This window comes from Capricornis sumatraensis, chromosome 18 (assembly GCF_032405125.1).
Source record: "Capricornis sumatraensis isolate serow.1 chromosome 18, serow.2, whole genome shotgun sequence".
In the NCBI taxonomy this organism is placed as follows: domain Eukaryota; kingdom Metazoa; phylum Chordata; class Mammalia; order Artiodactyla; family Bovidae; genus Capricornis; species Capricornis sumatraensis.
Window position 1 is genome coordinate 38,008,479 of NC_091086.1, and position 26,896 is coordinate 38,035,374.

The following is a 26,896-nucleotide window of genomic DNA, read 5'->3' on the forward strand; positions in this document are numbered from 1 at the left end:
TATCTTTTGTGATAAAAAGAAACAGAGACTGTAAACAGCATACACATGGCTGTGAAGTGTACTCTGATATGTTCATAGTGGCTTTGAGTCCCATCATATTTAGAGGAATATTATACTGTTCACCTCTGAACTGCACAGGTCTGTGTCTGTGTGATTTTTTTTTCCACTAAATACGTACTACAGTACTTATGTAGGGTTAGCTGAATCAGCAAATACAAAGGAACCATGTATAAGGAGGGCCAACTAAGTTACATTTGGATTTTTGAGAGTGTAGAAGGTCAGTGACCAGTAAGGGTCAGTTATATAATTTATGAGCACGTGGTGTACAGGGGAGAGATAAAGCAAGCCAGTTAAAATGTAAATTGTGTAAAAGATATTCTTAAATATGTAAATGAAACCTTAACTGCTATTTAAATGTATCTACTTAAAAATCATAATATTAAAAAAAATTTTAGGGGTAACTTGGCCGTTTCATACAAATATTTTTCAGTATTAAAATTTTTTATTTTTTATAGATTACCAAGAGAAATATCAAGAGTTACTTGAAAGAGAAGACTTTTTTCCAGATTATGAAGAAAATGGAACCGATTTATCAGGGGGTGGTGATCCGTAAGTTCTTTAGATCCTTTTTTTGTTTTGAGGGTTTGGGTTTTTTTTTTAAATTTTTGTTTTCATTTTTCTGTTTGGCCATGTGATACAGCTTGCAGGCGAGATCTTAGTTCCCTCTGCAGAGATTGAACCCAGCCCCGCTGCAGTGGAAGTACGGAGTCCTCAAAACTGAACTGCCAGAAAATTTCCATCTTTAGCTGCTTTCTTTGTGAATTCCTGTGGCCATAGTTTGTGGATGGAGTCTATAGACTAGAAAAGATGATGAAAGAATGTGCATTTTGATTTAATGATGTTAAAGTAGTAGATATGTAGTAGTTATTTATCAGAAACTTTCAGAAAATCATATTAGAGAAAACACTATGACTGATAACTAAATATAGTTAACGTGGAAAAACTATTAATGTAGCATATTCAAACAGTTTTTATAAAATAGATTCTATTAACTTTAATACTATAAGATCTTGGGCAAGTTCTATGCCTTTTTCTCCATCTATTGAATAGGAATAGTAGTACCCCTCCTTGAATTTTTTTGAGACCTAAATGAGATACATAAATAACTTGGAGTAGCTACCTGGCACACAGTAAAAGTCTCAAAGCTTGGCTGTTAAGGGATTAAAATTAGAACACCGATAACTATATGAGAATGTTTGGACTGATAAATTACAGTCCTATATCCCATATCTCAGTCTTTACCTGCCATTCTTTATGACAAAAGACACTTTTATTGTATTGTTCACTTATCATTAGATCATACTACATTTGTATATAGAAGGACCAGGAAATTGAGGTTTAGTCCCAGTTCTGTTAACAATTCATGTGAATTTGAACAGGCTACTTAGATTCTCCTCTTTATAAGCAGAGGGCAGAAATAAATCTGTGACTTTAGTTTTTCTTACCCCATCTCATGTATTGTAGGTTAAAAAAAAAAAAAAAGAATCACATTTATTCTTTCTCCAGGTTCAGTTCAGTCACTCAGTCATTTCCGACTCTTTGCGACCCCATGAATCACAGCACGCCAGGCCTCCCTGTCCATCACCAACTCCTGGAGTTCACTCAGATTCATGTCCGTCAAGTCAGTGATGCCATCCAGCCATCTCATCCTCTGTCGTCCCCTTCTCCTGCCCCCAATCCCTCCCAGCATCAGAGTTTTTTCCAGTGAGTCAACTCTTCACACGAGGTGGCCAGAGTACTAGAGTTTCAGCTTTAGCATTATTCCTTCCAAAGAAATCCCAGGATTAATCTCCTTCAGAATGGACTGGTTGGATCTCCTTGCAGTCCACGGGACTCTCAAGAGTCTTCTCCAACACCACAGTTCAAAAGCATCGATTCTTCGGCGCTCAGCCTTCTTCACAGTCTAACTCTCACATCCATACATAACTACTGAAAAAACCATAGCCTTGACTAGACGGAACTTAGTAGGCAAAGTAATGTCTCTGCTTTTGAATATGTTATCTAGGTTGGTCATAACTTTTCTTCCAAGGAGTAAGCGTCTTTTAATTTCATGGCTACAGTCACCATCTGCAGTGATTTTGGAGCCCCCAAAAATAAAGTCTGACACTGTTTCCACTGTTTCCCCATCTATTTCCCATGAAGTGATGGGACTGGATGCCGTGATCTTAGTTTTCTGAATGTTGAGCTTTAAGCCAACCTTTTCACTCTCCTCTTTCACTTTCATCAAGAGGCTTTTTAGTTCCTCTTCACTTTCTGCCATAACGGTGGTGTCATCTGCATATCTGAGGTTTTTGATATTTCTCCTGGCAATCTTGAGTCCAGCTTGTGTTTCGTCCAGTCCAGCGTTTCTCATGATGTACTCTGCATAGAAGTTAAATAAGCAGGGTGACAATATACAGCCTTGATGTACTCCTTTTCCTATTTGGAACCAGTCTGTTGTTCCATGTCCAGTTCGAACTGTTACTTCCTGACCTCCCTACAGATTTCTCAAGAGGCAGGTCAGGTGGTCTGGTATTCCCATCTCTTTCAGAATTTTCCACAGTTTATTGTGATCCACACAGTCAAAGGCTTTGGCATAGTCAATAAAGCAGAAATAAATGTTTTTCTGGAACTCTCTTGCTTTTTCCATGATCTAGCGGATGTTGGCAATTTGATGTCTGGTTCCTCTGCCTTTTCTAAAACCAGCTTGAACATCAGGAAATTCACGGTTCACGTATTGCTGAAGCCGGGCTTGGAGAATTTTGAGCATTACTTTACTAGCATGTGACATGACTCCAATTGTGTGGTAGTTGAGCATTCTTTGGCATTGCCTTTCTTTGGGATTGGAATGAAAACTGACCTTTTCCAGTCCTGTGGCCACTGCTGAGTTTTCCAAATTTGCTGGCATATTGAGTGCAGCACTTTCACAGCATCATCTTTCAGGATTTGAAACAGCTCCACTGGAATTCCATCACCTCCACTAGCTTTGTTCATAGTGATGCTTTCTAAGGCCCACTTGACTTCACATTCCAGGATGTCTGGCTCTAGATGAGTGATCACACCATCATGATTATCTGGGTCATGAAGATCTTTTTTGTACAGTTTTATGTATTTTAAATATGTCTGATTTTCTGATAGTGTCATACTTTTATATACTAGCTTAATAGAGAAAAATACAGGGATGTGCTTCCAAGCAGTTAGAAAGGTTCAACCCTGCTGAGAGCACCAGTGGAAACTGAAAGTTGTCCTTGCCATTAAATGTCAGGTTATCTCTAAAGTTTAGCTTGGTAAGCGTTATATTCTCTTTGCCCTAATGAACTTGTGGCATTTCAGTATGTGGCCTTGTACTAGAAATGAGGGAAGAAGGATAAAGACCCATCAGCAGTTGGTAGGATGGCAAGATAATTTTGTCACGTGTTGGTGGAAAGGGTCCTGGGGGTGGGGAGATGCACACTTTCATGACTTAGTATCTTAGACATTTTCTGAATTAAAAAAATAAACCTCATCTGTGTTGCTTTCACAGGTACTTGGATGATATTGATGATGAGATGGACCCAGAGATAGAAGAAGCTTATGAAAAGTTTTGTTTGGAATCAGAGCGTAAGCGAAAACAGTAAAGTTAAATTTCAGCGTATCCATTTTATAAAGCAGTTTAGGTTATGTTGATTTAGCAGAACACACGAAAGCAAGAAAATGTGTCACACTTAAACCAAATTAAGGGTGTTGAGTTATGTTACTAATGTATGCAACTTTAATTTTGTTTAACACTCTCTGCCAAAATAAACTTTATTCCCTATAACTTAAAATGTGTATATATATATATAATAGTTTATTATGTACAGTTAATTCCACTGTTTTGGCTGCAATAAAATCGATTTTGAAAAAAATGAAAAATGTTGAAAGTAAATTTTGCTAGCTGGTTAGTAGCTTATCCTTTAAATTCTACTTTTCTTGAGGGAAAAATTCTTAGTCTGAAAATACATATAACTGCAAAATGTAGCATCCTTTCTTAGATATGAGTATTACAGCTTTCACTTAGTTTTACATTTAGTCTCAATGGATTGAGTTTCAAGTATGAATCACAGTCACAAATATCTTTAGGACTTAAAGTCTTAGAAATGTCATTAACAACTGACTTACATGTCCAGATGCTATTTGATACCAAGGGCTTTTAAAATGGCATTTTAAAAAAAAGTAAGAACTCCCAACTAAACAACCAAGATCTTCACTGAGGATTTGTTGCAGTTCTAGAATTTTTTTTTTTTAACCTAACTTCATTACTCTAAAAACCTAGAATATTATTCTGCTTCATTTATATGGCTTTCTCATTTTTGTTTTATAGCATAAGTTGCATTGACTTTTTTACTAGAGAATTTTACTAGATCTTTGTCACTCAAGTTTTCATCTGCTTTATAATCAATAAACCTTGAACCACTTTTCTAATACTTTTACTATAATGTGGTACCACCTCAGCCCTACCTTAGTAATATTTTTACCTATGTCAAAAATCTTTTTCCAGCTAACTAAAACTTATGTACAAAAAGATTGCCTGTAAATATGCATGTAAATAGTTCTGTTAATAACCCACTGTTTTACATTTGGTACATCTGTGTCTGCTAATTCAATTAGCTTTCTCACTTTTTGGCTTGTTTGTTTGGTCTGGATTAAAATTAGACTTTAAAAATAAAATTTAAATAGTTTTGTTTCCTCTAAGTTTTTGGAGTAGTATCCTGGAATTCTAAAGAATTTCTATTGAATTTTTTTATATGACATCATAAAATTAAGATTTGAAATCAAACTACTAGGATAGATATTCAGTGTCTGTTGAATGAGTTTCAATAAACATTCACATCTACTTGGAAAAACTAGCAATTATGAAATGTAAACTCTTAGTGTTCTTATTGTAAAAGGCAAGTATATATGTAATAATAGAATTTTTTTTCAACATGGTGGCTATTGCCTCAATCTGAAGTTCTCTGGAGGTTATGCTCACTGTGAATGAATCTCAGGGATGAGGGGAAGGGCGTGTAGGAAAAAGGCTGGACGTTAGGCTGGGGCCAAGAATATGCTCACTGAATATACTTTAAACTTTGTGCAGTTACTCTGTGAATAACCACCCAGTTTTATCTGCTAAATGTTACTAATATACTATGCTTACAACAGCTAGCAATAGGATCAGTATGTTCCAGTTACTGGTGCTGCTTAAGTAACCACCCAGACAATAACCATTTTATCATGCTCATGTTTCTGTGGCTTAGGAATTTGGACAGGGTACAAGAGGGGGTACTATTCTAGTCTGCAACATTTGGGGAAAATAAGGACTAGGGGTGGCTGGAACAGCTGGCTGCTGTCATCTTCTAGAGTCGTCTTCATGCACATGGCTGATGACTGGACTGAGGTGACTTGAAGCCATCCTTGACCTGAAGCACCTACACCTGGCCTGTCCACGTGGCTTAGACTTCTCACAACATGGCAGCTGGTTAAGAGGGGGCATTGCAAAGACCCAGGAAGAAGCTGCATTCAGAAGCTGCAAGCAGCACTGTTTCTCCTACAGTCTCTTTGGGTTCTGAGTAGCTCGCTAAAAAGCCATATCAGATAGGAGGCCTTCAAGGAACGTGTGGACATGTTTTAAATACTGAAAGGAAGAGTTGGCCTTTAGGATTGCCATGTCTTCCACAGAAATACAGATCCGTTCATCTTTTGTAATAGGGATTATTAGTACAAATCTTTAATGAGCAAGGACACAAAGGTGCCAGTGAAGGTTAGTCTTGTAACAAAGTGCAAATATTAGTCTTGGAAGCTGTGTCAGTAACTCGGACCCTCTGTCTGTATTGTCAGTGCCCTGCAGCCAGAGACTACCAGGGCCACACCTGTACCTGAATATGTTGAGTTTAGTACTTGTCAAGAGGCAGAGTATCCACCATGGGGAACTGTTGCTAAGTCACTTCAGTCATGTCGACTCTGTGTGACCCCACAGACAGCAGACCACCAGGCTCCCCGTCCCTGGGCTTCTCCAGGCAAGAACACTAGAGTGGGTTGCAATTATGTCAATAAGAGTGTTCACAAGAACCTATTATAGGATTGGGGCTTTGATTGGATAATTTGGGAGAGGGCCTAAGAAACTGGAGATTTGCTCTAGCCTGGATGCTGTCAGAAAGCAGGGGAATTCTATGATTAGGTATTTTATTCAGTCTTATCTGTCATGAGGATAGTAGGGTATGGATTAAGTTGTCTTTTTTTTTTTTAAATTGTCACATTTATTAAGAGAGGATGCTTGGTGTAGAGTAAAAAACTGTCGGGCTGAAGGACTGAAAATCAGCTTAAACTGAAAAAGCAGCAGCCCTGCCTGTTAATCAAGCTGGGAGGTCAGACACAGATAAAGCCAGCTGCAGCTTAATAGACAACGTTTTTCCCAAGGTCATGACCCCCAGTGTGTGTGTGTGAGACCAGGGCTTTGTTATCACTGATGCTTTCAGACCTGCTTTGCAGTTCTCATCCATCTTTTGGGGGATACCCAGTTGCTAAACTGCCCTCACCTCAGGATAGCAGCCAGTCCCTTAGTTAAACCCTGTTTCTAATCCTGCTACAGAAAGAGCATCCAACCAGGAACTGGTCTCTCTCCCCTTAGAGCTTCCTCAGAATTCCTCAGCAGGAACCTAGACCTTAAAACGAAGATGCGCTCCTCCCCCTGTGGAGAGCCTCATTTGAAGTGTACTTTCTTGCTTACACATCAAATATTTTGTCAGACTACAGGCTTGAGCCCAGTGGTCTTTAGCTGACTAGACCATAGCAGATAGAAATCATTTAAGGGCATGTACACCACTGCTGGATTGGGTCAGCCTAGCAAAACGCCAGCCCGGGGTGAACTGGACGCTGCTGCTGCATCCAGGCTGTGGGAGGTCACTTCTGTTAGGCTTGTACTACTGTCAATCCATAGTCACCTTCATTTAGGCTGCCAGTAATCTGTGTTTCTTCATTCTCTTGCTCAATTCAAACCCTGTGTACTCTGTCTGCCTCTTTATTCCCTGATGATTTCCTTCACAGAAAAAAAAAGATCACTGGAGAGATGTTCACAAATGCATCTGAATACACTTCATCCCTCCTCTTCCTCTATAGGAAGTATCCCTCCTGTTATTAAAGAACAATTTTCAACATGTGCTTGAACTCCATGCCCTCTCACTCTCACAAACTCTGTTGTTACTTGGTCTGTATTATTATTATTTTTTAATATTTCTCCATTGGCCCTTTGCATGAGTTTGAATATGCCATTCCTCTCATCAAAAGAAATCTGGCCCTCACATTTCTCCCTAATAACAGTCCTGTCTCTGCTTCCTCATCAGACTTCCCAAGTATTCTCCCTTTTTTTTTTTTCCATTTTCTAACCTATTTGCTCTTCAAACCCACTGTATATTCTGCCACTTGTATATACAACAGCCCTTATTACAGTCAATGATGACATCCATGCCATTTAATTGAATAAACACTTAATTGTTTAGCTTGTTCTCTAGGCAATATCTGACACTGTCAACACCAAAATTGAAAACATCCCAAGTGGCGTTAGTGGTAAAGAACCTGCCTGCCAATGCAGGAGACCCAGGAGATGGGAGTTCAATCCCTGGGTCGGGAAGATCCCCTGGAGGAAGGCACGGGTAACTCACTCCAGTATTCTTCCCTGGAGAATTCCATGGACAGACAGCCTGATGGGCTCTGGTCCGTGTGGGTTGCAAAGACAACTTGAGCAACTAATACACACACACAGGCATCTAGAATAAAATGGGTTGCTTCCTCCATAGCTTTGTGCTGTTTCTCAGGGTTTGGTACTGGTGTTCCTCAAAGCTCAATCCTAAGCATTCTTTTCTCATGTCAGCCCAAAGCTTCAATTAGCAGCTATCACTTTCAAATAAATACGGAGGTCAATATCACTGCTGACCTCCATATTTATTTCTAATATCCTGATTCTAGACCTTTATTGTTTCCACTGGGCGGTCTCACAAAATTTATGTCATACTGTACCCTGAACTTATTCTAAACACCCACCTCTCATTGAGGGCCCTGACACCTATCCACTTTCCCCATCCAGAAACCCCTGGAATTGTTTTAACTCTCACTGTGAAGTCATCTCCAAGATTTAAGAGTTGATCTCCTAAATATTGGAACTGTGTTCTCCATTGTCACTGTCTAGTCTTGAGTCTGAACTGCTCTCGTCTCTGCTGTTGCTCTTTCAAAAGCCTTTTGAAAGAGCCACACATTGTTCTCATATCCTTCAATTCACTCTCCATTCAGCACTTGCAGGAATTTTTCTAAAGTATTGGATTGGCAAAAAAAAATCCAATGCAAAAAGCACCACAAAACCCCTCTGTAGTAGACAAAATTTATATATAGGAGGTTCTTACACAGTGGAAGGGGAAAAGATGGGGGTTTGATAGGACCTAAGTTAGCAGTGTGTAATAAAACTGAGGTTACAGATCATGGTTATCTGAGGTTATTTCACCTGACAAAAGACTGAAGTCAATTTGCATATCAGACTTTTTAAAATGGAGATGAATTTAAGGAGTTATATTTCTCAGTCCCTTAGTGCTGCCACCTTTAAGGCCCTTGTAATAGTTTACCACTGCTTTTAAGATAAAGTCCATAATTCATAAACCTGTACTGCCTATCTCTGTAATCCAGTTTCAAGCTTCTCTTCCCCAAGAAGAGCCTTTTTATCCTCTTTAAGCATACTTAGAACAAACTGGCTTTCTTTCAGTACTTTTAAGGGAGGGGCCAGATTTTTCCTTTGGGCCTCAGGGCCTTAACATATGCCATAATCTCACCTTGAAACACTTTCCCCCTCTACTGTATTTAGCTGCTTCCCTGGTGGTGCAGAGGTTAAAGCGTCTGCCTGCAATGTGGGAGACCTGGGTTTGATCCCTGGGTCGAGAAGATCCCCTGGAGAAGGAAATGGCAACCCACTCCAGTATTCTTGCCTGGAGAAGGAAATGGCAACCCACTCCAGTATTCTTGCCTGGAGAATCCCATGGACGGAGGAGCTTAGTGGGCTACAGTCCACGGGTCGCAAAGAGTCGGACTTCACTTTTACTTACTCTTTGGATTTCAGTGGAAATATTTCCTCAGCCTGGATTAAAGTGAAAGTTGCTCAGTGGTTTCCGACACTGCGACCTCACAGACTATATACATTCCCTGGAATTCTCCAGACCAGAATACCTGAGTGGGTAGCCATTCCCTTCTCCAGGGGATCTTCCCAACCCAGAAGATTCTCGCATTGCAGGCAGATTCTTTACCAGCTGAGCCACCAGGGAACCGCGGTTTAGGTTGCCCACTATAAACTCTCACCAGGGAGAAGGAAATGGCAACCCACTCCAGTGTTCTTGCCTGGAGAATCCCAGGGATGGCGGAGCCTGGTGGGCTGCCGTCTATGGGGTCACACAGAGTCGGACACGACTGAAGTGACTTAGCAGCAACAGCAGCAGCAGCGGCAGCAGCAGCAGGGCTTCCCTGGTGCCTCAGACGGTAAAGAATCCACCGGCAATGCACGAGACTCTGGCTCGATCCCTGGGTGGGGAAGATCCTCTGGTGAAGGCAATGGCAACCCACTCCAGTATTCTTGCCTGGAGAATTTCACTGACAGGAGCCTGGAGCCCTACATTCCACCGGGTCACGAAGAGTCGGACACGATTGAGTGACTCGCACACATAAAACTCTCACAGACCTCTGTATTTTATTTTAGGAACACTTACCAAACTTATGATTAAATTATTGTCTAGTTGTTTCTTTCCAGTTGATCTCCAGCCCCCATCCTCGACCCTGGATCTCATTCCCTGCTTTATCCACGGCGCACGCCTAGTACATAGTAGACTCTCCACAAATGTTTGTTTCAGTGACAATAAAATATAGCAGACGCGTCCATTTGCTGTTGTAAACAAAAATTTTAAAGGTGCGAAGAAACAGTTGAGCGACATTTTCTGACATCAAACTAGGAAAGCAGACGTCTTTATCTTCGGTCAAGTTTTTTTTTTTTAACCGCTTTATTGACGTATAATTGTTTAGATCATTTAAACAGTATCACTCCACTAAATTCCAAATCTGTAGCTATCTCGGCTTGAGCATCAAAATGCTCGTCCTCACCAGCTTTATCACAACCAGGTCTGGCCGATTCCTTGGGATGGGGGGGGTGCCGGAAGTAAAAGCTGGAGAGTAGACGACTAACTTCCGTACTGAGAGCCCCTGCCTCCCTTACTTCCGGTCCCGCCCTGCTTTGCGAGAGGAGGGCTCAGTTAGGTCTGGACTTCCGGTGTTCCTTTGTAAAACGGGCGAGTTTCCTAGGGTGCGGGAAGGTTTGAATTTCGACCGTTTGTCTTCGCGGTCGCAGCTGCCGCTGTCCCTGGCTACTCGGACTTGATGAGAGACCGCCAGACCTCCTCCCTGTAGCCTTAACTCCTCTCGGTTATGACTTTTCTTTCATCGAGAAACATCACTTGCTGGTAACTTGTCAAACTCAAGAAATACTCCACGAGAAGCGTCGTAGGCAGGAGCACAAGCTGCTACTCCGAGTATTTTGGCAAACTAAAGCACAAGGGCCATTGACTGGTCTCGTTTCCACGACTTTAAAGCTCAGAACTGCTTGCTGTGTGAGTCGAAGACGTTGATTGTATGAGGCTTTTTCTGTAGATAGGCGTTTGATGAAGTTCCCGTTAATGTCGAGAACAAAATTTTTGATCAAAATAGACATGACGCTGGAAGTGTAGGTTGGAGCCAGATTATTATTATCATTAATGATGGCAAGAACTTAAGATATTCTCACTGTTTCTTGTGTCTGCTTGATTATTTAAATAATCTAAGTAATTATACCAGAATAAGCTGTTGGGATATTCTCACTGTTTCTTGTGTCTGCTTGATTATTTAAATAATCTAAGTAACAGTTATACCAGAATAAGCTGTTGGGATATTCTCACTGTTTCTTGTGTCTGCTTGATTATTTAAATAATCTAAGTAACAATTATACCAGAATAAGCTGTTGGAAAAAATTCTTGGCTTAAGATAGAGGCCTTTTTCCAGTTGGTATGAGAAAAATATATTTTTCGACTGTGTATCTGCACCTGTTTTTTCTGAAATAGCAAGTGGACCTCGTATGTATATAGGATACATATAGCCGCAATATAAATATATTTAATGCTGTGAGTATGTATTGCCAGTTAACAAGTATGTAAACAAGTGATGTAAAGTGGTTGGTATGGTCTGGGTTGTGGAAGATTACTAATGAGGGGAATACTGGAAATGGATTGGAGAGGCGGAAAACTGGGAAAAGGTCCCAGACAGTTTACAGGAGTGGAGGGAAAAGTTGACCAGAAATAGAAAAGTAAGAGCCAGATTTATGGGAGAGATGTACAAAATCAACAGGACTTGTCACAAGGGTGTGAAGGGAAACACTAAGAAGTCAAATTGAGATGCCATTGACTCAAATTGCAAATTCAGGAGAAGCAAGAATTTTAAAATTTACTTATATATTCTTATATATTACTTATATATTTACGATTAAATAGTTATTGCGCCCTTATTATTATTGGCCAAGTATTGTTTTAGACGCCAGGGATACAGTGAGTAAGAAAGATGAAGTCCCTGCTCTCCTTGAGTTTTTGTCCATGACCCTGGGATCGAACCCGGTTCTCCTTTATCATTCTTTATCATCTGAGCCACCAGGGAAGTCCCATGAAAAAAGACAAAAAGCAAGTACATAAATAGAACCCATTTTTATAGTAATAGATGTTATGACGAAAAATGATGAAATGAATAAAATGTCATGGTTGGGAACAACTTTTAACTGGTCAGGTTAGGCCTTTGAGGAAGTTAGATATTTGTGCTGAGATATTAATGGTGCCAAAGATGTGATGAGTTGGGGAAAGTGCATGGTAGGCAAAAAGAACAGTGCAAAGGTTCTGAGACGCGTTACAACTTCCTAAAAAAACATTTAAAAAGCCAGTGTAGCTAAAGTGTCCTGAAGAAGGAGAGTTAGGAGAAGACATTGAAGAAGCAGATAGGTGCAGATTGTATGGCTTTTATAGGCTGTGGTTAAGAATCCGGATTTTATTCTAAGTGCAAATGTTGGGTTTAAGTCAGAAGGGGTTAAATCTCATTTTTATGTTACAAGGTCCTTCTAGCTACTGTTTGTAGATTGGCCTTGAGGGAGTTAAGAATGAAAGTGAATTCGAGGGTATTAACAGAAGTCTTCCTTGAGTGAAAGTGATGTTGAGTTTGATTTATCTGTGGAACCAGGACATGGAGAGAGCTCCTGGAGGCAGCTGGATGCTCTGAAGAGAGGTCAGGTAGATTTGGAAGTTCTCTAGAGAAAGAGAATGATTAAAGTGTGAACTTCCTCAGGAGAGATCATGTGGTTTAATATTTATATATTGACATACTCTGCCAAAGATTGTAGGCTATATCATATGTAGCTAATTACATACAGTGAAATGGGTAAGATTTTTTTAAAAGGCATAAAAGCCTTTTAAGGGTGGGCATAAAAGCAACATAAGTGTATCTAGTAAGAAGAGATAAAATGGGGACTAACTAAGGTCAGGTGTTGATGAATCCCTTGATTTAAGAGAATGGTGAAGAAGAGCAATGGTTAAACTATTAAGAAGAACAGATATAGAGGCGGGGATGGGGGCGAACCATGGCACCCCTACCCTTTTTACATAAAAGGCAGAAGAAGAGAATTTGGTGCAAAAACAGAAAACACCGTCACATATTGGCTAGTTAAGTAGGATGAAGACTGAAGTCATTGGGTGTAGGAAGATACTGGTGACCATTGTGAAACAGTTTCGGTAGTGAGGTGACAGAGAAAGCTGGATTGCAATGCACTGAAGATTGTTGGGAGAGAAAGTGGACGCTGGGACTTGCCTGGCAGTCCAGTGATTAAGACTCATGTTCCCAATGCAGGGGGCTTAGGTTGAGATCTTGCATGCCTCGAAGCTCGGCCAAGAAAAAAAAAAGACAAAGTTGACACTGAGTGAATACTACACCTGAGAAGTTTATTGGTAGGAAACAGAGGTAAGCTGGGGAAAGTGGTATCTATGGAAAGTTACTATTTTTTTTTTTTTTTTGGTCAGGTGAAACTTGATCACCTGGTTAACAGAAGGAGATAATGTCCTAGTAGGGGATGCAGTTAGTTTTAGAAAGAATTATAAAATTTATTGAGCTCCTGCAAAGCAGCATTCACACTACTGGCACTGTTACGTATATTGTCTCATTTAATCCTCACAGCAATCCTGTTACTACCCCCATTTTACAAATGAGGAAACAACCAACCTGAGATTTATAGCTAGGAACTGATAGAGTGTGAATGGAACCCAACCCTTTCATTCCCTTTCCATCATACCTATGTGGAAAGCATAGGTGGAAATACAGAGACAGTTTAGAGGTAAAGAAGAGGAAATTGAATTCAGTGAATAAGATGAATCTAGTTCACTAGGTAATTAGTTAGCTTTCTGAGTTGTGACATGGAGCTACTTCCATAATGCCAGACTAAAGTTAGTTAAGTCGCTCAGTTGTGTCTGACTCTGCGACCTGGTGGACTGTAGCCACCAGGCTTCTCTGTCCATGGGATTCTCCAGGCAAGAATACTGGAGTGGGTTGCCATTTCCTTCTCTAGGGGATCTTCCCGACCCAGGGATCGAACCCAGGTCTCTCCGCATTAGAGGCAGACGCTTTAACCTCTGAGTCACCAGGGAAGCCCTAGTTAGTGGTAGGAATCCAGGTGTTATTTTCAAGTGGGCCAAATAGTTACTTTTGGCTTGCCTTTTACATGTACTACAAATGATTTGCTACATTTTTCTTCTTTTTAAAAAATGTTTATTTATTTATTTGACTGCCCCAGGTCTTAATTGCAGCATGTGGGATCCAGTTTCCTGACCAGGGATCAAACCCGGGACCCCTGCATTGAGAGCATGAAGTCTTAGCCACTGGAGCACCAGGGAAGTCTCTGATTTACTGTATTCTTTTTGCAAAGATAGAATTTGCTTGTTATTTGAAGTGAGATCCTGAGCATCCAATTTTCAGAAGTTAAACTTCAGAAGTAAAGCTACTAAAATGATAAGGGCAGTTATAACTTGGTGGGCTGTCTTCTCCCTCTCAATTATCTGCCCACACTACTGAGGTAAAGCCCTCGGGATTAATCAAGGCAGTCAGGTCAGGTCAGGGTAAGATCATCACTTTTCATCCAAAAAAGTAAGCTCAGTGGCAGTGTGTTGTGCTTATGTTCATCCATTTATTTTGATAGAACTTTTGTACGTGAAGAGAACTATTGGTGCTACTGTATTTGCTGTTTCCTTCAGCCTTTGCCTTGGAAGGACATTTTATCCACAGTCACAGTAATGGCAGCTGAAGTGCAAATGGTACTTTATGAAGATGATTCAGTGCAAGTGCAGTATGTTGATGGTTCCAGACTGCAGCTTTCTCCCTGTGGCTCTGAATTTTTATTTGAAAAGGCACCTCCTGTTTCAGCACATCCTTTACAACAGCCAGAAAGAATTCGCCAAAGGACACACTTTGTTATTAGCGCTTACCGAGTAAGTAAGGATGACACAAAAACTACTCTTTTTCATACTAAAATATTGTTGAGGTGTCCAGAATATAGAAAGTGGCTCGTATTCTGGATTACTGTCATTCTAAATTGATTTTCAAGTCATTTTTAAAAATTACTTTGTGTTTTTGTTTTGTAGGAGCAGTTACAACGAGCCCTCGATTTTCGTAATTCTTTTGCTACCTGTCCTTTTTTATCTGAAAGCGTCATACCTTCTGAAATGAAAACGGTAATATTTTTTAAACAAATATTTGAGGACAAGTGATTACAAACAGGTAGTTTAATATTTAGGTTTTTTTCTTCATGTCACTGAGCATGGACATGTTGCTATCCAATGCGTAGGCCTGTACATTTCAACAGACTGATATTTTCAACTGATATTTTGTTCCTTGAGACACAGAAGTTACATAGTGTACCTGTGTGCCTTTTTTCCCTTTTCTCTTTTTTGTATCAGAGGATTATACTCAGAACTTCATAGATTGGTGATTTTCTGATTCTCAAAGGTATCAAAATTAAAGTATGTGGTCATTTTCAGTAGCTTATGTGTAGTTAATGTGTAGGAGAGATGTGTAATTACTTATGGGTATACGTGTTTTATTCTTTTATTCTATTTTCAACTTTTAGGAGTAATAATAAACATCATTTCTTGAGGGGTTACTATGTGCCAAGTTCTAGGAATGATATAGAAAAATTTTAATAGCTTCAGTATGGCATGGGTATCTGCTAATCAAAATGGATGTTCAAACAATCAGAACAGGTATATTGACTACTACCAGCCCCTTTTTACAGATGAGAGAACTAAATATCAGACTGTTTACCTAATTTGTCCATGAAATTTTTCTAAATGGCAAAGTCAGGATCTGAACCCAGTCTCTCTGACTCCGAAGACTGTGGCTCTTAACCACTTTTTGCTGTAGACATGATGCTTGCTTGCCTGCTGAGTAATTTTCTATTACATTGTCTTATGGCAAAGGAGTCAAAAATTGTAAGCCAGTAACTTTGTTTACAGGGCCATTTTTCCACTATATCTTTTGAGTAATAATTCACTGAAACTACATAGCTTGCTGCTGATGCTGCATTAGATAGTCTAATTCTAGAAAAAACAGTTGTCTTAACTGATCATCCTTATAAAGCAGCTTTGCCATCAATGAATACTGGCCTTGCTTTTTTTATATTTAATTGAAGTATAGTTGATTTACAATATTGTGTTAGTCTCTGCTGTCTCCCCTGTACAGCAAAATAACTCAGTTTTACACATATATACACTTTTAAAATATTCTGTTCCATTATGGCTTATCTCAGCAGATTGGCTAGGGTTTCCCGTGCTCTGCTGTATCCATTGTTTATCCATTCTAATGTAATGGTTTGCATCCACCCACCTCAAATTCCCAGTCAGTCCATCTCTCCCCAACTCCCTCACCAAATCTGATCTCTGTGTCTGTGAGTCTGTTTCTGTTTTGTAAATAGGTTCATTTGTGCCACAGTTTAGATTCCACATGTAAGTGCTACCATATGGTATTTGTCTTTCTGTGTCTGGCTTACTTCACTTAGTATGACAATCTCTAGTTGCATCCGTGTTGCTGCAAATGACGTGATTACTACCCTTAATTTTAGCACACTAACATCTGTACACACAGACAGCATTGTAAATTTACAAGGCTTTTGTAAGTTTTAAGGTTTTATATAAATGGAAGATGAAATGTGTGATTTGGCAAGCTTAACTGATTAAAAGTCTGTTATATGACACTCACTGTTTTTATCTTATATGAAAAGATGCAGCAGGCTCTGTTACCTATTGCAAATCTGTTTGCTGTTGGTTCAGAGCAGTTTACCTTTGAGCAATTTGATTTTTTTTTTTATGTTACGTTTTAAGGCACCTGGAATTTACTTTAGTGTGTGATGTACCTCTGTAGGACAAGTACCTTAATACATGTTATCCTATTTAGTCCATTTGATAATTGTTTGAGATAGCATTTTCCAATGCTATTGAATAATTTCAGTACCATTTGTTAAATACTTAATTCTCCCTTTACCCCCTTGTTCTGAAAACCTTATGTTACCATATATAACATTTTATGATATGGTTGAGTCTGTTTCTTTATTCTCTAAATTGTTCTGTTGATGATTTTTGTGCTAGTTCCATACCATTTATGGTATGGTTGCTTTTTCATACAGTTGTGCTGGTCTTCTCTCATTTATATTCTTTTTTCAGAATAGACTTTTGGGGAAGGGCTGCAAATCTATTCATCTCTGATGCATTGTACACTTTAAATCAGAATATGTTTGCCATTAAAAATAATCAAGATGATTTTTCTTTTTCTTTTCTGTCCTGTTTGTCAGTGTGTGTGTGTGTTTTGTCTCTACTTTTCTGAGAGAGATAATAATATCAAATGTTCTCTGGAAAGCCATATATAGACTGACATTTTTCATTCTTTCTAAATGGTAAAGGACAAAACTTTTAAGAGCTTTCTTCCATAATATGTTAAGTATCAAATGATGGAAAACGTGTACTGTTAACAAAAATACCATTCCTTTTTTTCCCCTCGTCTCAGCATATCTTGATTGATGTCTCAGAAGTGAGATGGCCCGGTCTTGACACTGATGATGGCATGACATGTATGCAGAGTGGCACTGTGAGGATATCATCTTTAGATGGTCTCGCATACCTTTGCCTGCCCAAATCTCAGCATGAATTTACAGTGCATTTTTTGTGTAAAGTAAGCCAGCAGCCAGACTCATCTATAGAAGTGTCTGAAAAAAATAATAAAGGCAAAAAGGACAAACAAGTTGAAAAAACTGGAAAAATCTGTACACATGGAAGTTTATCAGGACAGAGACTGAAGAATAAAGAAAATGAACTTTATCATCAGATCATGAAATCCAAAGAACATTCAGAGAAGAGTTGTGTGAATGGAGCCAAACGGAGGGAGGTGCTGTCTTCACCTCGTACGAAGGACACATGTGTATACACATGGGTAAAGCAGTGCTGGTCTGTGGCCTCCTGTCCGGAGGAATGGAAGTACCCTTTGTCTTTAGCACTTCGTTTTCATAATAAAATCAGCAGTATGTCTGGAATTGATGCAGATATCACCCAGAAGAGAATGTTAACTTCTGATGTTTCTGAGGAACGAGGAAAAGAAGTTTCTGTTCTTCCTAGGGCCCTGTTACTGAGCTGTCCTGCCCCACACTTGCACAGGTAATGGAAGAATGACTTATTTGTCCTAATACTTTTGTCAAAACCAGACCTCACCTAAGGATCATTTATCTATCTGAATCATCTGATACCATGCATAAAGAAAAGTCAGTTGATCTTAAACTTTGCTTATAACAGATAGGAAATAATGTCCCTAGCTAATGTGTTACTTATGTTTCTTCCTTTATATACTACACTAGGTACTTTGTTAAGCACGGAGACTGTAGAGATGACTAAGACAGAGTCTGTGCTCTCTAGGAGCTTAGAGTCTAGTAAGGATCCTTGTCACCAAAAATTTTGATAAAGTGCAGTAAATGATGGCACACAGTTCTGTGGGAACCAGCTCTAAGACATGTCAGCTGCTGCTCAGTGGACCCTGTTACTTCTGTTGCTAGAGCATGGACCTGACAAGTTTGTGATCATGGGTTCCTTGTTCATATATAGCCTCAGAGAATACCCTTGTCTTTGGTTAACTCAGTGTAAATATGTCTGGGTTTCCCGGGCGGCACTAGTGGTAAAAACCCTGCCTACCAGTGAAGGTGACATAAGAGGTGCAGGTTCAATACCTGGGTCGGGGAGATCCCCTGGAGGAGAAGGTGGCAGCCTACTCCAGTATTCTTGCCTGGAGAATCCCATGGACAGAGGAGCCTGGCAGGCTATGGCCCATAGGGTTACACAGAGTCAGACACACTGAAGTGGCTTAGCACGTGTGCAGCATACATGAATATGTCCATTTCAAAAGGGATAAACATGGAGAGACTTCTGGATGGCTAGGAACAAACCTTTTACCATCACTAAGAGATGAATAACCTAATGGTTACAGATTTTTAACATGAACTCTGTATAAGTAGTATGGTAATAATGATAATAGCTAGCACAAACCACTACTTTGTGTGATGTACAGTTATACTTTAGCTATTTCATCCTCATAGTCAACCCTTGAGGTAAGTACTATTATCACCCCCCACACTGTAGAGAAACTTGAGACATGGAAATGTTAACCCAACCAAAGTCTCACAGCTGGTGCTTATAGAATTGGGATATGATCTCAGGTCCTTTTCTGAGTACTTATTTGTTACTGAAAAACAAAGTCCAGGACTTATTTTTAGGCTTGTCATGATTATCTAGTTAGAATTGGGAATTCCAGTATTGTTAGTACACATGAGAAGAGATTAACGCTTCTAAATGAATAATTTCTCAATAACTTGATTATCCTTAAACAAGACTTAACAGGCCTTCCATTATCTGGTCCATTCCTGGCTCTGTAATCCTCACCACTCTTGCCCTTGCTCTCTCTATACTAAACTGGACTTTAATGTGTGTGTATGTTTGGCTGTGCTGGGTCTTAGTTGTGGCTTACTGAATCTTTTTAGTTGGCAGCATATGGGATCTAGTTCCCTTACCAGGGATTGAATCCAGGTCCCTGAATTGGCAGCATGATGTCCTAGCCACTGAACCACCAGGGAAATCCCTAAACTGAATTTCTCACCATCCCTCAAATGCTTGCCCAAGCTTTGTTTTACCACTTTCTTTTACCACCTGCTCTTTCCTGTGCCTGGAACACTCCCTTTCTCTCTCTAAGCTCACTAACTTATGCTCATTTCCAGGTCTTAGCATAAGCCTTATTTCTTAGATAGGACTAGACTGTATACAGTACATGGTGGTGGTTTAGTCACTAGGTCGTGTCTGACTCTTGTGACCCCACGGACTGTAGCCCACCAGGCTCCTCTGTCCATGGGATTTCCCAGACAGGAATACTGGAGTGGGTTTCCATTTCCTTCTCCAGGGGATCTTCCTGACCTGGGGATTGAACCTGCATCTCCTGTATAGCAGGCAGATTCTTTACCACTGAGCCACCAGAGAAGCCCAAAGTGTGTGTGTGTGCTCAGTTGTGTTTGACTCTTGCGGCCATTTGGTGTGTAGCCCACCAGGCTCCTTTGTCCACGGGATTTCCCAGGCAAGAATACTGCAGTGGTTGCCATTTCCTCCTTCAGGGGATCTTCCCAACCCAGGGGTCAAACCCACATCTCCTGGGTCTCTTGCATTATAGGTAGATTCTTTACTGCTGAGCCATCAGGGAAGCCCATACAACCCACAGCATCCAGCAGTTCTTTCTTAATGTTCAGTATCTACTGTTTAATATCTGAGCTAGATAAAATTCTCCACTGAGGGCAGGGACCATGTCTGCTTTCTTGAGTGTAATATCCACAGTGTGTGTAGCACAGTATCTGGCCCACCATAAGTATTTCAGTAAATATTTATTGTTTGAATTCTAAATTTTTAAGGTTAGTAAAACTTAACATATATTTGTGCTGAGATTCAATAGTGAGATTATTAAAAATACTAAGAAAATATGTGGAAAAATAAGATTACAGTTGACTCTTGGACAACACAGATTTGAACTGTGTGAGTCCGCTTATATGCAGATTTTTTCAATAAATATAGTACCTGCATTTTTTTTTTAATCTTTAAATTACTAAATATGGGGGAGAGTTTGTGTTTGACTAGAGATCACAGTTTGTGGAATCAGCAGAACTAGGGTTTGAGTCCTGATTTTAGCCAAAGTGTTTCAGCTTCCTACCCATGGGTGAGTCATTTATCAGCTCCTTTGTCTTTGAAACAGAGATAATAGTACTTGGTTTCCTACTGCACTGGTGTATCGCTGATCCCATTCACAGCACCAGTTGTCTTGTTCTTCACACTGTTTGCTGAACCCAGGGTAGGCAAGGCGTGAGCTAAGAGACTGGAAGAAGACTTGAGGAGCTGTAGGAACGAACTGCAGACACGTTATTCTCTCCTGGCTGGCGTAGCACAGCGTCTCTCCTGGCTGTTGCAGCAGCCGGAGTAGCAGCCATAACATAACCATAGTAGCCAAAACACAGGCATAACGTAACCTCATATGACATGACCGTGAATGCCACTCCAGCGTAACCCTGGTCCAGCAGCAGCTGGGGCTTTCATGGTGGAGCTCACACAGGCATGTGGCACAGAGTAACCCGTGACCAAACAAGTACCTCCTGATGCACAGCATTATAAATGATCTCAGCTGTTACGTAATCGTTATTTACAAAATGGCACAAGAGCAAGAGGCCATGGGGTGAGAGAGCCTGACCATGCCATCTTGGCTACTTTGCTCTTTCCCTACAACTGGGGTCAGTGCCCCCACCCCCATGTTATTCAAGGGTCAACTGTAGTTTTAAATTTCATTAAGGTACTTTTGTATTTTTACTTTTTTAAAAATCTAATATAAGCAAGAAATAAGTCTTACTACAGCAGCACTGTTTTGTTGACTTCTAAAGGTAGGGGACGACAGAGGATGAGATGGCTGGATGGCATCCATCACCGACTCGATGGACGTGAGTTTGAGTGAACTCCAGGAGTTGGTGATGGACAGGGAGGCCTGGTGTGCTGTGATTCATGGGGTCACAAAGAGTCAGACGCGACTGAGCGACTGAATTGAACTGAACTGAAAGGTAATTCTATCAAGCAGCCAGAGTTAATAGTTTGGATGTTTGTCCTTCACAGGTGGAACTTTTCTGATTCACTTTCACAGAAACAGTTTGGTGAAGAAGAATATTCCTACCATGAACTAGTCAAAGTGGTTTGGTACAAGGGTGTTACCTATAGGTAAGGCTCTTGTGTTAATTTGGAACTATTTAGCAATATCACAGAGGGTATAGAACTAGCCTCGGAGATGGACTCCCCCAAGAGGATATAGTGTTGCCAGGACCACTGTTTTCCTGTGTTGGCCCAAGCTTTTTCAGGTCTCATAGTGCACCTAGGGGCTTTGTGACTGACTCATATTAACCACAATCACAGGATTTTTGTGACAGCACCAAAGCCAGTGAGGGATTTGTTTTGCTTGAGAATGAAATGTTTTGCCAGTTATTTAGGATACCCCTTTTAAGAAAAGGGGACCTTGTCATCTTAGACATATCAGAGGGTTGCCTGTTGAGCATGGAATTAGGGAAGAAGTTCACTAGCCCAGGAGAGATTTTAGACATCATTCATGCAGCAAATATTCACTGACCATCTCCTCTGTATCTAAACTATTCTGTAGAATTATCCCTATTCTACCACAAAGTATACCTCTAGTGACTGGAGTACTTAGTGTTGGCTAGATTCAGAGTTTCACTTCTGTAAATAATGCTGGAAGAAATTTGTGAAATTTTTTTCTTTTGGGTTGTTTTCCTGCATGAAAACCCACCCCCTTCTCTCTTAAAAAAAATTTTATTAAAATAATTTTATTGAAGTGCAGTTGGTTTACAATGTTACATTAGTTTCAGGTGTACTGTAAAGTGATTCAGTATACATATGTATATATTCTCTTTTTCTTTTTCACATTCTTTTCCCTTATAGTTTATTGCAAAATATTAGGTGTAGTTCCCTGTGCTATACAGTAGGTCCCTGTTGGTTATCTATTTTATTATAGTAGTTTGTATCTATTAGTCCTAAACTCCTAATTTATCCACCCCCTTGATTCTTTCCCCTTTGGTGACCATAAATTTGTTTTCTATGTCTGTAGGTCTATTTCTGTTTCATAAATAAGTCCCTTTGTATCTTTTTATCTTTTTTTTTTCAGATTTCACATACAAGTGAAAAAAATATGGTTTTTGTCTTTCTCTGACTTACGTCACTTAGTATGATAATCTCTAGGTCCGTCCATGTTGCTGCAAATGGCAATATTTCATTCTTTTTCATTGTATATACATAGACAGATAGGTAGATCACATCTTTATCCATTCATCTGTAGATGGACTTTTAGGTTGCTTCCATGTTTTGGCTATTGTAATAGTGTTGCATTGAAAATTGGGGTGTGTTTATCTTTACTCCTGGGACATGTGCCCAGGAGTGGGATTGTTGTATCATATGGTGCCGGCGACGGAATGAAACACCAACACTGCAGAGTGGTTTGAATCTTTATATAAACACTTGCTTCTTACAGCTGCTTTATTTTATATCCCTTGCACAACAACCTACAGGGCAAGCTGCCAAGCACTATGATTCAGAGACTATACAGTGCGCAGGCACAGGGCGAGATAACCTTTACCTTGACTTATTTACTGCAGCTAAGACTTTGTTTTGGGGAACTTCCTTATCAACTTAGAATCCGTTTTGTCCCAGGGTCTGTTCCTTTTGAGGAATCAGAGAAACATCCTTGTGTGCAAGAAATGTTCTTTTCCCACGGGAACAAACAGGATTCTTAGCTGAACATCTCGTTTGCAAGAATGTTCAGCTCAGGTTGAGAGTCTCGTTTGCAAGCGCTTCTCAACCTTCCTTAAACCTAGTTCCCTACACTGGGCAGAACATCTCGTTTGCAAGAATGTTCAGCCCTGGTTGAGAGTCTCGTTTGCAAGCACTTCTCAACCTTCCTTATACCTTGTTCCCTACAATATGGTAACTCTACTTTTAGTTTTTGAAGGAACCACTATACTGTTCTGCATAATGGCTATACCAATTTACATTTCCACCAACATTGTATAAGGGTTCCTTTTCTCCACATCCTTGCCAACATTTGATATTTGTGGTCATTTTTTAAATAATGATCATTCTGACTGCTATGAGGTAATATCTCATTATAGTTTTGCATTTCTATAATAATTAGCAATCTTGAGCCTTTTTTCATGTGCTTCTTGGCCATTTGTATGTCTTCTCTGGAGAAATGTCTACTTAGATCTTCTGCCCATTTTTGACTGGGTTATTATTTTTTTATATATTGAGCTGCATGAACTGTTAGTATATTTTGGAAATTAATCCCTTGTCAGTAGCATCATTTTCAAATATTTTCTCCCAGTCCATAGGTTATCTTTTCACGTTGTTTATGATTTCCTTTGCTCTGCAAACCTTTTATGTTTAATTAGGATTAGAGAAATTTCATTTAGAGAAGTTAAGGAAACAATCCCATTTACCATCACATCAAAAAGAATAAACGTAGGAATAAACCTACCTAAGTCCCATCACTTCATGGGAAATAGATGGGGGAACAGTGGAAACAGTGTCAGACTTTATTTTGCGGGGCTCCAAAATCACTGCAGATGGTGACTGCAGCCATGAAATTAAAAGATGCTTACCAACCTAGATAGCATATTGAAAAGCAGAGACATTACTTTTCCAACAAAGGTCCGTCTAGTCAAGGCTATGGTTTTTCCAGTGGTCATGTATGGATGTGACAGTTGGACTGTGAAGAAAGCTGAGTGCCAAAGAATTGATGCTTTTGAACTGTGGTATTGGAGAAGACTCTTAAGAGTCCCTTGAGCTACAAGGAGATCCAACCAGTCCATTCTAAAGAAGATCCGTCCTGGGATTTCTTTGGAAGGAATGATGCTAAAGCTGAAACTCCAATTCTTTGACCACCTCATGCAGAGTTGACTCATTGGAAAAGACTCTGATGCTGGGAGGGATTGGGGGCAGGAGGAGAAGGGGATGACAGAGGATGAGATGGCTGGATGGCATCACCGACTCGATGGATGTGATGTGAGTCTGAGTGAACTCTGGGAGTTGGTGATGGACAGGGAGGCCTGGCGTGCTGCGATTCATGGTGTTGCAAAGAGTCGGACACGACTGAGCAACTGAACTGAACTGAAGGATACAAAAGACCTGTACTCTGAAAACTGTTAAGACACTGAATGTGTCTTTAAAGAATTTGAAGATGACACAAACATGTTCTTGGATTTAAAAAATCAACATTGTTAAAATGTCTATACTACCCAAGACAATGTACAGATTCAGTGTCAGTTCAGTTCAGTTCAGTCGCTCAGTCGTGTCCGACTCTTTGCGACCCCATGAATCGCAGCATGCCATGCCTCCCTGTCCATCACCAGCTCCCGGAGTTCACTCAGACTCACGTCCATCGAGTCAGTGATGCCATCCAGCCATCTCATCCTCTGTCATCCCCTTCTCCTGCCCCCAATCCCTCCCAGCATCAGAGTCTTTTCCAGTGAGTCAACTCTTCACATGAGGTGGCCAGAGTACTGGAGTTTCAGCTTTAGCATCATTCCTTCCAAAGAAATCCCAGGGCTGATCTTCAGAATGGACTGGTTGGATCTCCTTGCAGTCCAAGGGACTCTCAAGAGTCTTCTCCAACACCACAGTTTAAAAGCATCAATTCTTCGACACTCAGCTTTCTTCACAGTCCGACTCTCACATCCATACATGACCACTGGAAAAACCATAGCCTTGACTAGATGGACCTTTGTTGGCAAAGTAATGTCTCTGCTTTTCAATATGCTATCTAGGTTGGTCATAACTTTCCTTCCAAGGAGTAAGCGTCTTTTAATTTCATGGCTGCAGTCAGCATCTGCAGTGATTTTGTAGCCCCGCAAAATAAAGTCTGACACTGTTTCCACTTTTTCCCATCTATTTCCCATGAAGTGATGGGACCAGATGCCATGATCTTCGTTTTCTGAATGTAGAGCTTTAAGCGAACTGTTTCACTCTCCTCTTTGACTTTCAATCCCTATCAAATTAACAATGGCATTTTTCACAGAACTAGAACAAATAATTTTTAAATCTGTATGGAAATACAAAAGACACCAAATAGCCAAAACAATCTTGAGAAAGAAAAACAGAACTGGAGGAATCAGGCTTCCTTACTTCAGACTATACCACAAAGCTACAATAATCAAAGCAGTATGGTACTGACAAAAACAGACACATAGATCACTAGAACACATAGAAAACCCAGAAATGAACTTAAGCATCTATGGTGAATTAATCTACGACAAAGAAGGCAAGACTATGCAATGGAAGAGACAACCTCTTCAAGAAATGGTGCTAAAAAACATGTAAAAGAATGAAATTAGAACATTCTCTAACACTGTATACAAAATAACTCAAAATGAATTGAAAGACCTAAATGTAAGACCATATACTATAGAACTCCTAGAGGAAAATATAGGCAGAAAACTCTTGATGTAAATCACAGCAATATCTTTTTGGATCCACCTTCTAGAGTAATGGAAATAAAAATAAACAAATGGGACCTAAACCCACCCACTTATGATAATATATTCTTTATACATGCTTCAGTAAATTGACTTGGCTCGAGTTTTTATGCATTATATACCCAATACCTCTATTGTACCCGGCTGCTCCAGGTACAGTCAGTCACTTTCTTTTAGGGTGGCTCCATTTACACATAGCTAATCTGATTCATCAGGTATTGATTCTACTAGTTTCATTATTAGAGAATATTATTTTTAGGTTCTAGAGTTGTCATATTTAACTCCTATGCAGTAGGCATTGCTTTGGTGACTTTACTGTGCCAGCCACTATGACTGTCAGTGGGACACCAGGATGATAAGACAAGAGACCTGACTTCTATAAATTGCTTTCATGTATGTTTTAATCTCAATAAGAAAAAAAAAATTTAATGATTATTTCTTTTCCCTAGACTAACCCATAAACATATGAACTCAATAGAGATTTATCCTGGAGATGGATCTGTTTTCAAATCAGAAGGAGCTTATTTGGGGAACTATTTTACATATTATTCCATTCGAGAAGAATCAGAAGAGGTATGTTGACAATAAGATCAATAAGATTTTTTTTTCTCTTTTTGGCCACAGTGTGTGCATGGGAAACTTCCCCAAACAGGAACCCATGCCCCCTGCAGTGGAAACAAGGGGTCTTAATCACTGGACCTCCAGGGAGGTCCAAGAAGATTTTTGATAGATAGCTGTTTCCAAATAATTCTGAATATATACATGGGAACTTTGATCTTCTATAGCATTTCTTGCTACTACTTCTTAGTCTAGAGAATTAATATAATTTTACTACCAGTAATTCTTTTGTCATGCTGCTGCTTGCTGCTTAGTCACGTCAGTTGTGTCCAACTCTGTGCAACCCCATAGATGGGAGCCTACCAGGCTCCACCGTCCCTGGGATTCTCCAGGCAAGAACACTGGAGTGGGTTGCCATTTCCTTCTCCAGTGCATGAAAGTGAAAAGTGAAAGTGAAGTCACTCAGTTGTGTCCGACTCTTTGGGACCCCTCGGACTAGTTTATCAGGCTCCTTTGTCCATGGGATTTTCCAGGCAAGAGTACTGGAGCGGGTTGCCATTTTCTTTTGTCATAGAACTCATCAAATGG

The 26,896-nt window shown here is 40.0% G+C and overlaps 2 protein-coding genes across 4 annotated transcripts in view; both read left to right on the forward strand.

Annotated features, from left to right (window-relative positions):
- Window positions 1-4,611, forward strand: part of PAIP1 (poly(A) binding protein interacting protein 1) — a 29,507-nt gene extending 24,896 nt beyond the window's left edge. For both annotated transcript variants that reach the window (XM_068990552.1, XM_068990553.1), the window contains exons 10-11: window positions 516-609; window positions 3,563-4,611. In XM_068990552.1, coding sequence (XP_068846653.1) covers window positions 516-609; window positions 3,563-3,656 — 188 coding nt within the window. In that variant the 3' untranslated portion in view covers window positions 3,657-4,611. The remainder of the gene's footprint in view (window positions 1-515; window positions 610-3,562) is intronic.
- A 9,686-nt stretch (window positions 4,612-14,297) lies between these two features.
- C18H5orf34 (chromosome 18 C5orf34 homolog) overlaps window positions 14,298-26,896 on the forward strand; it is a 28,305-nt gene continuing 15,706 nt past the window's right edge. For both annotated transcript variants that reach the window (XM_068990683.1, XM_068990684.1), the window contains exons 1-5: window positions 14,298-14,600; window positions 14,754-14,843; window positions 17,167-17,810; window positions 21,333-21,434; window positions 26,200-26,323. In XM_068990683.1, the coding sequence (XP_068846784.1) occupies window positions 14,406-14,600; window positions 14,754-14,843; window positions 17,167-17,810; window positions 21,333-21,434; window positions 26,200-26,323 (1,155 nt within the window). In that variant the 5' untranslated portion in view covers window positions 14,298-14,405. The remainder of the gene's footprint in view (window positions 14,601-14,753; window positions 14,844-17,166; window positions 17,811-21,332; window positions 21,435-26,199; window positions 26,324-26,896) is intronic.